The sequence below is a fragment of the Pinus tabuliformis genome, chromosome 5_2, assembly GCF_031772625.1.
Source record: "Pinus tabuliformis cultivar Carrire ecotype Pingquan chromosome 5_2, CPIR1, whole genome shotgun sequence".
Lineage (NCBI taxonomy): Eukaryota > Viridiplantae > Streptophyta > Pinopsida > Pinales > Pinaceae > Pinus > Pinus tabuliformis.
The window spans coordinates 729,013,428-729,027,074 of NC_142306.1; the positions used below are offsets into that span (position 1 = coordinate 729,013,428).

At 33.4% G+C, this 13,647-nt stretch overlaps 1 protein-coding gene across 1 annotated transcript; it reads right to left on the reverse strand.

The window, feature by feature from the left end:
- Positions 1-9,666: 9,666 nt before the first annotated feature.
- On the reverse strand, positions 9,667-12,593 carry LOC149161284 (putative disease resistance protein At4g27220). Its single transcript, XM_089435504.1, has one exon. It carries the CDS (start codon positions 12,352-12,354, stop codon positions 9,670-9,672), a length of 2,685 nt encoding a protein of 894 aa, XP_089291630.1. The 5' UTR covers positions 12,355-12,593; the 3' UTR covers positions 9,667-9,669.
- Positions 12,594-13,647: the final 1,054 nt, after the last annotated feature.

Below are 13,647 nucleotides of genomic sequence, written 5' to 3' on the forward strand. Positions count from 1 at the left end.
TGAGGTTATATATATATATATATATATATATATATATAGTCAATCTTTGTACTCTTAATTTAATAAAATATTTTGGTGGAGGTGGTGGTCGATAGGTAAAATTTTAGGGGCTAATATTTACAAGTGGCCTACTTTTCTATGCTTTTACCAAAAAAAGTTATTCACTAATTTCATTTTTTTTATATTATTCACCCAAATTTTACAATATAGAACTATTTTACCTTAAAATTTGCCAAAATTGTATTTAGAGAATATAAATTTTTTAGACATTTGAATATTGTTACAAAAATATCATCAAACATTTTAGAGATCGCGTATTATGAGCAGTGAGATTTTTCAAGGTTTCTAAACTTTAAAAAAAAATCCCATCCTTAAATTTTCGGTGGTTGAGTCTCGTTTTTTGGGAAAATCGTTCTTGTCTCAAGTTGAAGTGGGACATTGTTATTGTTTTCTTTGCTTCCTTTGGTGTCCTATTCAATTTCTACAATGGTGAAAAGCAATATAATACTTCCAAAACTCACAAGTGTTAATTATGTTTACTAGAGGAGAAAAATGCAACCAATCTTTATAAGCAAAGATATATGGGAATTGGTAATTGATGGTTATGATATGCCTTATGATGATGAACATCAAGCACTAGATACTAACGATAATAAAAAATTAAAGGAATCTATCAAGAAAGACAATGAAACACTTTCCTTAATTGGCATCGTAGTTGATGACTCAATTTTTCCACAAATTAGTATAGCACAATCCTCTAATGATGCATCGAAAAATTAAAAAAATACATATGAAGAGTTGTAGTTTCTAAACTATGAAAATTAAGGACTAATTTTGGAAATGCAAAGGTGCAAAGTAATCAATGAGTGAATGGTTACATCACAAAAATTTAGGATCTTGTGAACCGGACAAGGACATTATGAAAAGAAGTTCCAGAAAGAAGAATGATTAAGAATATCTTAAAAAATTTGTACCAAAATTCGAAATGGTCACTACAAGTATCATGGTTTCTAGGGATCTTAATGTGATGAGGATTGATAAATTAAGTGGATATTTGTTAGTTGTTGAAGAAAATTATTCAAGTGAATACATGGATAATGCATTCTCCACAAAGTATAGGGGGAGAGGAAGAAGCAAAGGACAATTCCATAATCAAAGCTTTCATAATTAGAACAAAAATCAACATAATTTACAAGGAAATGTATTCCCTTCAAGAGGCAGAGGAATGAGTCTAAGTAGTTTCAGAGGAAGAAGCCAATGTGGATCTTGAGGAAGAGGAATAGATGGAGGAAGAGAAATATATCAAAGAAAATGACCACAATGTTATTAATGTCACAAATTTGGTCATATTGAAAGAGATTGTTATGCAAAAATGAGAGATAATGAACGAAAAGGTGCTAATACAATGGTTGAAGAAAGTAGAAATGATAAGAGGTTCATATCAAGTTTGATGGCACATAATGAAGAAACTAATGCAAGGTATATTGATTCAGGATGTCACATCTCAAGAAGATTTTTTTACTAGAATAAATGGTAACTATTATGGTAAAGTTGTATTTGATGATGATAGTATTGAAAAAGTGAAAAGGAAAGGTACATTTGCAATTCCACATTGCAATGGGAAGAAGTTTATTAATGACACATTGATATCACCAACTTTGAGGAATAAATTTCTTTTCTATGGGACAAATGATGGATCATAATTATAAGTTGGTATTTGAAAACAAAGGATGTTTAATCATGGATAAGTTGAATAAAGAAGAAATGGTAGCAAGAGGAGAAATGACTGAAGATAGGATTTTCAAGCTCTCCTTTGTTTCAAGCAATTCACAAAGTTTAAATGATAGTAATTTTGAAAAAATTATTACTAGATCATAAAGTTAGGCTGTAAAATTTGCACTTATGGCTAAAGCAATGGAGATGAATGATCCAGATAATCATGCAGAAGCATCAATTAAAAAGGAACGAAATGAAGCCATGGAAGCACAAATCAATAATTTAATGAAGAATGATACTTGGAATAGTACTAAATAGGTGCGTAAAACTAAGTATAAATCAGATGGTTCAATTGATAAGTATAAAGCCCGCCTAGCTACAAAATGATACACTCATAAGGAAGGGATTGATTATACAAAGACATTTTCTCTAGTAGCGAAGATGGATAGAATCAAGATGGTTCTTATACTGGTTGCATAATATAAGTGGATAATTTATCATATGGATCTTAAATTAACATTCTTGAATGGTTATGTAGATGAATAAATCTATGTACAATAACCTAAAGGTTTTGAGATTCCATGAAAAGAAGATTTTTTGTACAGAGTAAAGAAAACTCTATATGGTTTAAAGAAAGCTCCAAGGGCTTCGTATTCAAAAATTGATAAGGTTTTCAAGATCATGGTTTAGTCAAGAGCTCATCTGAATCTAATCTTTATATACTTCAATTAGGACAAGATATTCTTATTTGATGATTTGATCTATACAAGGAAAAATTATAAATTGTTTCAAATGTTTAAGTCACATATGTTTGCAAAATTTGAAATGATGGATCTTGGTGAGTCATATTATTTCTTGGGTATAGAAGTATGGCAGAAGGAAGATGGTATTTTTATGTTACAAGCCAATTATACTAATGGGATATTCTCAAAAAGTTCAACATGTTGAGTTGCAAACCAACTGCAACTCCTTGGGAAGTCACGATGAATTTATATAGACATGATGACTCCAATATAGTTGATGCTACTCTATATTGTTGGTTGGAATTTCGATCTACTTAACTTCAATTCGACTAGATATATCTTTTGCAATAAATATGGTATCCGAGTTAATGTCAAAACCTAAGGAATTGCATTAGAAGGAAGTTAAGAGGATTTCGAGATATATGCCTGCTAAATTTGGTTATGGCTTAGTATACAGAGAAATAGAGGATTTTAGGATGATTGATTTTACAGATTTAGATTGGGAAGGTTGCATGGGTGATAGGAAATCAACTTCAAGATATTCATTCGACATGGGTTCAACCATAGTTGCTTCAAATATTTAGAAATAACATATAGTTTCTCTCTCCACAGCTAAAGTAGAATATAAAGCAGCAACAACATCTTGTCAAGCAGTATGGTTAAGAAAAATTTTGGAGGATCTACATGAGTAGTGAGAGCAACCTACTTAGTTGATTTGTGATAATCAAAGTGTTATTAAATTTTCCAACAATCTAGTTTTTCATAAGAAGATCAAACATATTGATATCTAGTATCATTGTGTTCAAGATATAGTTCAACAAGGTGTGATTGAGATCATGTATTAAAAAATAGAGGCTCAGGTTGTAGATATCTTCACCAAGGAACTACCAAAGGAAAGATGTTTTTGAAATTTCTCCAAATGATCATTATAGGGAAGAAATGTTAGAAAATGAACATTTGGAGTATTCTAGAATTATTATTATTGCTATGAATTTTTATTTTTTTGTTGCTATTGTTATGTCTCGAAAGTATTATTTAGATAAAGATTTTTTTAGTTAAGGGAATTTTGGAGAGATTGTAGAATTAGTTGAAAGATTATAGGAGATGATTGAGACGAGCATTGGCTCATAAAAATGTATAAATATTGGCTTACTTAATGGAAATGTTTTAAGCTTATTCTATGATTGCTAAATTCATGTTTGCTCCATCATTCAGTGTATTATTCTTCATATTTAATAAATAAATTAGTCATATTAAAAATAATATATATTAAAAGCTAACTTCTAAGTTTTTTTCGGTAAGTTTGGCAACGGTGATGCTACATCATGGTCATGTCCGAGAATAACACCCGATTAGGGCATGTAATTGAACTGATTACTTAACATCTAGGAGTACCTTAACATCACACTCGATCACCGTTTATCCAAGACCTCATGGACTTATTAGTTTTACTATTAATAATAAACATTTAAAAAATATAAAGATAATGTATGAAAAATATTTATCTTAATAAAATATATATGGGGCAAACTATACTAATTAAAATATAAATTGAATTTGTAATTGTAATTGTCATTAGGTTTTCTACTACCAAATAAAGTGATTTATAATGAATTTATTATTGTGTCGAGAAGAGCTCTCTAGTCCATTATGGTAGAGATGTTATAATGTAATGTAATGTTTAGCATTTTGACTTAGTCAAATTACATAAAAATAAAATAATTAAACAAAATTATTTTCTGTATAATTATAAATATACTTAATTTTAATTAATAATTCAATCATCATATATCCATCTTAACTCTAGATCTATCATCAAAATCTAAAATCAAAATGGATCTATGTTGGTATATTTTAAGTACTTACATTTTTTTAAAGATGAACTTATGGTGTACATCATAAAAGAAGAGAGATGAAATTATCCTATACATCTAGGTTGAAGATTACACTATTGGACAATTAACAATTTTATGAATAAATTATCATAACTTATGATAAAACGAGTGCATTTTTATTGAAGATTACATTGCATTTCAGGAATAATAACAACGATGGAATATGTAATATAATAAATACAAAAAATAAAATAAAAAATTATTTGTGTAAAATTAATAGAAAAATTACTTTAATTTAAAAATAACAATAATAATATAAATATAGGTTAATTATATCAATTAGCTATAGTGATGGTTATCCCTACTGTTGGTTTGAAAACTGATTTATGATAAGTTTTACCATTGTATTTTAGAAAACTTTTAAAAATATTTTTAATGAATGAAAGGATATTGAATAGAGGTAACGGAATTAGTTATGATTGTTTAAGAGTTTTTTTTTATTAGATGTAACGTAATAAGTTAATGAACCAAGATTCAAAAACATTTGGTAGGAGAGGAAGCATAGCCCCTTACAATCCACTAGTGGGTTATTCCAAGAGGCATGGTTTTTCTTGAATATAGTGATCAAGAAACTCACATTTGTGGATAACATCCAGTAATGGTTTCCCCCATTGTTAGTTATCCACAAATGCTTTCCCCCATTGTTAGTTAACAACTGAGTTATGATGAATTTTCCCATTGTTTAAAAATTATAGAGTTAAGAAAGCTTTTGATTTTTGTGGAGCATAGCAATGTTTTTTTCTTTTCTTTTTTTCAAAACTAGGATAAGCCTAGCATGAGGCCAACCCTAATGTTGGATAGAAGAACAATCTACCCACCAATATGATGTTGGCACCAAGATTGTACAAGACTTGGTCAAACTTGAATGGTCCTTGGGAAAGTGCAACCTCGATATTTATCTCCCACTCTCAACCCCTCCCTATAAAATTAAAATTTGAGACCCGATGGAGACTAAAACCCCACACAAATCAATCAATCTACACCTCATAGGTTGGAGAAAAGCATTGCTATTAAGAAAACAGACAATTTAGATGGTGAATATAGAGAATATCCATAAGATTAAATTTAGTATCAATTATTGTAGCACTTCAACATATTGAAGCCATTATTGTACTTCTTTATATTCATTCACAAGTTGAGTAAGTAAAGTATGATTTATTAAATCTCCTTAATCATGTATGTGGAAAAATAATCCATGCCCAAATATATTATGATGTGATTTACCCATGAGATGTAAACTAGTTGGCTTCATGAGATGTAAACTAGTTGGCTTCTATGGGGTTTAGTCCCCATTAACTTTCAAGTTCAAATCTCATGAGAAGGGATTGATAGTGATTCCCACCTATGGGGGAAATAAACTATCCCAAGGGGTGTCCAAGCTTGACCAAGTCTTGTGCAATGGTTGTTGTATCCCATTGGTGCATAAACCATTTTTTCATTCAACATTAGGGTTGGCCCTAGCCTAGGCTCCATCTATTTAAAAAGAAAAAAAAATTCTACAATGGGATTTAATTAGATCACCTCTCAATTAACCATAATCATTTACTTTATAAAAAATTAGTGACATTTTTCTTTTTAAATGACAAAGAGATGGGTGTGTTATGGTAGGATTCTATAAGATTATCTATCAAATCACCTAGTAATTTTAAGCTTTAGAAAATTTCATTATGTTTACTTTTATTATGTCTAAGAAAGGCACACATTTTATCGACTATGGTGTATTATTTTGTCTATACAAGGGCTAATATGTAGGTTTTGAAAAGTTGAATTTGGGGTTTTCTTGAAATATTTGGATGACATTTTCCTAGTTTGTTGGAGCCTTGGGTATGTTGTTGGGTTTTTCTTTGCATTATTGCTACATTAATTGTAAATATTATGGGAGTTGCGGGCATCATAGTACATTGAATCTAGAGAAAATTTCAGGGGCTGAATTTCACTCATGGGTTAAATTTCCATGTTTTTTTTCCAAAAAAAAAACTCAGGGGAAGTATGCCTCTAAAATACTTCAGAGATTTCACATGGAGAATTGTAAGCCCATGGACACACCTCTAGCTACAAACCGGAGGAAGGAGAATGCCACTTCAGGTGAAGATGTTGATGTTACCATTTACAGGCAGCTTGTGGGGTCTTTGATGTATCTTGTGAACACAAGACCCGACATGTGCTATGCAGTAAACCAACTGGGTGAAGCTATGGTGAGGCCTACCAAGTTGTATTGGAAGGTAGAAAAGCATGTGTTACAGTATCTTAGAGGCACTATTGAGTATGGATTATGGTACAAGAGGACAGAGGGAGTGAAGCTTCAAGGCTTCACCGATGCAGATTGGGTAAGGAGTCCATTAGACAAGAAAAGTACTTCATGTGTTATCTTTAGTGTTGGATTCGCAACTATTTCTTGGTACAACATGAAGCAAAGGTTTGTGGCACTCAGCGCAGCAGAGGTTGAATACATGGTTGCAAGTCAAGTAGCATGCAAGGCCATATGGATGAGGAAAATACTTGTGGGTCTTTTTAGTCAGGAGATGGATTTGATAGTGATATATTGTGATAATCATAGGTGCATTAAGCTCTATGAGAATCTAATATTTCATGACAGGTCCAAGCACATTGATATTTGATATCACCATTTGCACGATTGTGTGCAGAGGAGAATTATGTTGCTAGAGTGCATTCCAACTGAGAAGCAAGATGCTAACATCTTGACAAAGGTATTTTCAAGAGGTAAATTTCTAATTCCACAGGTGTTGGATAGGGGTGGTGAAAAATCTATTTCTTGCTAACAGGGAGTGTTGAAAAAATGTAGCAAGAAAGGCTCAATTTGACTTTAGCCTTATTCAAATTAAGTAAATTGAATTTCCACATCAGCAGGACAACTCGAAGGCAGTTGACTAGTGTGACATGGATCTTGTCACTCAATTAACTCAGTGAATTCAAGTTAGTGGGCTTGGAGTTCAGTTATGCATGTGTGATTGCTAAATTTTAGTAATATCATTCATTTATTTTCAGTTGTATTCAGTTAATTGACCTACAACTATTGATAGATTCAGTTGAAGGTAAGTTGTGATGTGGGACAATAGTTTAACTCAAATATCTATCAGTTAACTAATAAATTAGCCTAAAATAGCTAATGCATGTATGGAATTCGAGTTCCACAGCTGAAGTGGAGATGTCAAAGCCAAAGAAACATGAGTTATATACTAGTTTGAGTGTATAGGTGTTGCATGCAATCATGAGATCAATCCTTTGGAATTATGCAATGAATTTGGAGGAAATTTCTATCTTTTAGGGGCTAATTTCCTGAGGATTTGCGCAAGGAAATAGGAGGCTTAATGAGTAGATAATTGACTAAGTGTTGGCTAGAGTTTCTCATTTAGTAGAGAGAACAATTATTCTTTTGCAGGTTGAGCTCAGAGTTGGAGCTAGCAATTGTAATAGTTTCTCTATTCAACTATTTAATGCAAAGGGGCTTGAGGGGATTTTCCCAGTTGGGTTCCCCTAGAAATCTCTGTAGATTTTTGGTTTTCTTATTGCATGTCTATGCATGTTTTTCTAAATTGTGATCTCTATTCTGCATATTAGTAGAGTAGAATTGTGTCTCTTTTTTTTAGTTTGAAATATTGAGCAGTTGCAATTTCTATCAAATTTCTACAAAGGGGTTGAATCATTGTGAGAGCAAATTTACTATTTCATAACTTTTCACAGTAATTCAATTATAATACAATGAATCATAACCATAATAAATGTATCAATACGTAAAATAATGCATCATAAAGTGAGCATCATATTAATAACACATCAAGAAGCCATCACATAAAACACATACAAGCTTTTTCATGGACCAATACAATAGTAGCACACTTCCAACCAATACAATAGTAGCACACTTCCAACTATGTTATATATGAACCTTGCAATGTTATGCCTCGGACTTTATTATAAAGTTGACTTTGTGCCAAGAAAAAGGCAAAATCTCACATTACGAAACAATGTATTACACTAATTCAATATCAATTTTTATCTTTATCAATATTTTTTTTAACACTTGAAAATTTTAAACAAAAGATAACTAATATTTAAACAATATTGAATATAGATTCATTAACACACTAAATCTATTATCAAAATAGAATTAAAACCAAAATATTAAATTTAATATTATTAATTATTAATTTAAACATTACTTTATTATCTAAAATAAATCCATCATAAAATATCTTAATTTAATAATTTTTTATATTCATAAATGATTATTACTTTAAACATTACTCTGATAGCATTACTCTGATAGCCAAAATAAATCCATCATAAAGTCTTTTAATTTATAGTTTTTTTATATTCATAACTTTTCTAACTTAAAAGAAATACAATATTTTTCGGAAGCTACGTTTTAATATATTTAATTATGTATTCCAAAATTTTAACATATTTAATTATTTTACAATACATAAATAAAATTTCATTACCTATATAGATTAATAATTATATTTTTAATCTAGATAAGTAAAAATTAATATTTGTAATATTTATTAATGCTTTTTGAAATTATAAACCTACGGACTAAACAATATAATTACAAATAATAAGGAATATGAACAACGTTAAGGAAAATATTAATTAAATTTTTTAATTTTAATAAATTTAAAAATTCCCATTAAATAGTCTTTCCGGCGATTTTTTCCGGTGAAAATCCGGCAGTAATTTATTGAAATCGAAGTTTGATAACTAGTTTCTGCACAATGAAAGCGTCCCAGGGGTTTTTCAGGGTGCTGAATCCGAATATGCAGTTAAAAAACAATTTTAACTGCAACAAATCATGATTTCATCTCAATTTCTTCCGCCGGATTCCGTCACCGGAATCTCAAAAAGTCGCATTATAAACAACTCCTTAAATATATGACGTAATTTTAATAAATTTAAAAAATTCCCATTAAATATATGACGTTTATTTTTATTAGCATTACTTAAAAAATACAAAATATAACTACATAGTTTGGAATTAAAAAGTTGAAAATATTTATATTTACACAAAAGTAAAAAATATAACTACATAGTTTGGAATTAAAAATATTTATATTTACACACAAAGTAAAGGAACATGTAAAAATCACGGAGTGACACGTGACATGACAAACACTACATTTCATATAATAATTACTCCAATTACATCCACGCTAACACACTCTACCATCTCTTATATTTATTTTGAAGTAATGTTTTCATGTTGGGATCCTCCCATTCGATTGCATCCCACCATTCTGTCGAACCTCTTATTACCTCCAGATGATTCAGCTTGTCCCATCCGCCACGCAGTCTCTTCAATTTCGGGCAACAGAATACATCGACCCTACAGCCTTAAATTTATTTTGAAGTAATGTTTTCATGTTGGGATCCTCCCATTCGATTGCATCCCACCATTCTGTCGAACCTCTTATTACCTGCAGATGATTCAGCTTGTCCCATCCGCCACGCAGTCTCTTCAATTTCGGGCAACCCGCCACAACGACACGCTTGAGCATAGGGGATAGCGGTGACGCGCCCTCTCCCAACCCTCCACTTGCACTTGCTGCTCCCACTGCCCCCATCCCCAACTCCAACTCCTCCAACTTATCGCAATTGATCATCCACAGCTGTCTCAAACATGGCAAGTCCGCCCGAAGATCTTTCAACTCCTTACATTCCTCTAGGCAAAGGAATGCGAGCTTTCGGAATTGAGTCACACAACTCGGCCATCGCTCCACATCGCATCCTTCAAGATGCAGACTTTCTAGATCTTTCATCGCCTGCATATCCTGCGGAAGGTAATCTTGACCATTTGCATCTTCCCACCTCAGAGACAGATTTCTCATTTTTGACCAATTTCCGAAAACCCCCTCTTTAACTGCCGATTTTATCTTTACCCCGCAAACCCTGAGACGGCTCAAAGTCTGCAGGTCCTTTAAACAAGGATTCTTTCTTTCTGCATTTGCCTCCTCCTCCTCGAACTCCAATGCAATCTTGCACCAATACATCTCCAATCTTTCCAGTGAAACTAATTGCGAGATCCCTCGCGGAAGATGCTCCAAACTGCTGCAGTGCCTTATATCGAGGGCCCTCAGCCGTTTGAGCTCACTTATCCTATCGGGAAGACACCGTAATTGTTTACAACCGTCAAGATTCAAGAATTGTAGCTCCTTCAGGTCGCCAATGCTTTCAGGCAATTCACGGATGCCCGTTCTCCTTAGTTGGAGGGAGGCAAGATGCTGCAGATTTCCGATGCAGGGCGGCAGAGACTCTATGCCAGTGTCACTAAGGTCGAGGACCCTCAGTGAGGGCAATTCGTTCAAGAAGCTTCCAGGAACTTCCTTAATATCACGATTCCCCCTCAACAGGAGAACTGAGAGGGACGAGCATGCGAATGTTGTTGGGAGGGATTGTAGATTATTACTCATCAGTGACAATTTGTCACAGCCCTCGCCCACGACTTCCTCTGAGGGAAAATTGCTCACGCCCCGTCCGGCTTCTTTAAAATAACACCTCTGCTCGTTCTCCGCAACCCGAATCGCCAGATCGCGAAGAACATCATGTATTTTCACAAAGAAAATCCTTCCCACAGAATCCTTGCTTACCACCTCAATCAAACAGCGATCACTCAAGTGGTTGAGAAAACTGTGCGCAGTGTCAGGCAAATAATTCTCTCCGCTGCCTTTGACCAGACCTTCTGCCACCCAGAGGTCTATAATTTCTTCCACCCAGATTTGTTGATCTTCAGGATAAGCTGCAAAATATAGAAAGCAAATCTTCATATCCTCTGGAAGAACATTATAGCTCAACTTGAGACGCTGAAATAATTCTTTTTCAATGTCATCGTGCGTGCCATAGAAGGTCTCCTCCACTGCTTGCATTTGATGTAAAGCATGCACCCACTCATGTTGATAGCTATCGTTTCGCATTGCAGCAGCAATTACATTTATAGCAAGGGGCAAACCTTTGCATTCCCCGGCTACTTTCCTGGCAATGTCTTCCAGTTCCTGTGGAACTTTCCCATGCCGAAAAGCTCCGCTACAAAACAGTTGCCAAGCCTCATCATCTGACAGCGGTTTCACGCTGATGATCTTATCCACTCTCATTCGCGCACAAACAGCTGTACTCCGGGTGGACAGAACAATCTTACAAGCTGTGTCATTCAATGACACTCCCAGGCTTTGCAGCTCCAGTCTCTCCCATATATCATCAAGAATAAGGAGAAAATTCTTATCCTTTAAATATGAGTACAGTGCAGATTTTCGCCCTTCAAAATCACATTCATCTGGTATTTTTATCTTTAATCTATCAGCGATGCACTTTTGGAGATTTGAGATATTGGGTTCTTTGGAGACGGTGACCCAAATGATGGGGTTAAATGATTGGCTTACCTTGTCGCTGTTGTTGATGGTTTGAAGCAGCGACGTCTTACCGATACCCCCCATGCCGCACACACCGATAACTCGAACGCTCATGTCTTCAATTAACAGACTCTCAAGCTCGGACTGTGCATCTGCTATTCCATTTCCAAAAAACTTTGGGGTCTGGATCGGCATCTGGGTCGGCGGAGTAAGCTCACCGTATTCTCCGTTGGCTGGAAAATCGGCATCCTTCTCTGAGTGGAGTTGAGCAACTTTCACTTTCCAATCTCCAACACGTTTGCTGATTTCATAGCGGGAGAACCAGTTTGGGCAGCAACTCACACAATTTCTTCGTTGCTGGTACTCGTTGTGGATAGATCCTGAACTTTCAATGGCCTGCCCCGCCTTGTCCAGCCAAGCCTTCACTATTATTTGAGGGGGTTTTTGTTCTTGAGCCAGCTTCTCGTTTATACCATGTATTACATTGCCCAGACGTTGAGCTTGATCTTCCATTTCAGTGACAGCTTGAGGCAAAGAAATTATGTCTTTGACAACTTGAGCAGCTTTGTTCCAAAGGCCGCTCAAAATATTGCTAGACACATTGCCTGCAATTCCAGTAGCAGTACTAACGCCCGCCATTGGCTTCGAGAGGTCGATCCCAAATCAAACTTGCAAGGCAAAATTAAGATTGCTCTTCCCACGGCTAAATCACCAGCAAGATTCAGATTTCTCTTCGCTCAAATTGTGCCAAGGCTATGAAGAGGGTGTGTGGATTTATTTCGCAGTTCTGCTTCACCTCGTTTTCACAGTAACGTTCAGAGAAATTCGGTCTCAAAGAGCTGGAAAGTCACTTGATTTGACAACCTTCCCTTCGCACTCAGTAGCTGTGAAGCAACTCAGCTGGCAGTGGAGGACCTGGTAAAACAAAGAAAATTCAAAAGTTGGGCTCCACTCAAAATTGTCATTATTATGAATGGATTGGTGAAAATTGGAAACGTCGTTTTTTAAGGTGGGCATGAAAGCGACTTAAAGAGAGCATTGAACTTCCATGCACCTTCTTCATTACTGTATCCAGACAAAAATTAGTGGACATGAAAGCCACTTAAAGAAAGCATTATTGAACTTCCTTACTGTACCTCCAGACAAAAATTAGTGGTTCAATGTGAAGTGGGCGTTAGGTGTCATTTTTTTTAAATGGGTGTGGACAAACCCGACAACGAAATATATTATATATTACGTTGGATTTTTATCAGATTATCCATCAACTGGCTTACTTTGGGAAGAACTAAAATCTATGTATTTTTATTTAAATTATTAATATCTTTTAATTAAAATTATAGGTTTTTTTTATAAATTAAATTTGCAATAAAAAAATGTGAGATCCAATTGTATCAGATATGTAGAATAAGATAATAAGGTGAGTGTGGGTGAGTTGAGGATTTCACACATATTAGTTAGAGAATAAAACATCAAACTATGATCTATTAGAGATGTATTAGAGATATAGTATATAGTAGGAAATTATTAAATCATATTTTTTTTAATAAAATATCAAACCATGATTTATTAGAGAGATATTATAAAGTGTATAATAGGAAATTATTAAATCATATTTTTTAAAATAAAATATCAATTCATGATTTATTAGAGATATATTATAAAGTGTATAATAGGAAATTATTAAATCATATTTTTGTATTTCAATTGATAATGTAGAAAGATGACTTATTGATAAGAGTAATTTTTTAAAATATTAAAAAAATTTACCATATTTTTAAGAGGTTGTAAAGCAATTCTAGATTCTATAATTTATAAAAATTACATCTATATATATATATATGATAGCAAATATTTTTTTTTTTAATTAAGTTGTTATTTTATTTTTATTTTAAGAGAAATATTTTCTAATTCCAATTTAAATAAAAAAAATTA

Coding starts and splice junctions, on each gene's coding strand:
- LOC149161284 (XM_089435504.1), bottom strand. CDS start 12,354: ATGGCGGGCGTTAGTACTGCTACTGGAATTGCAGGCAATGTGTCTAGC.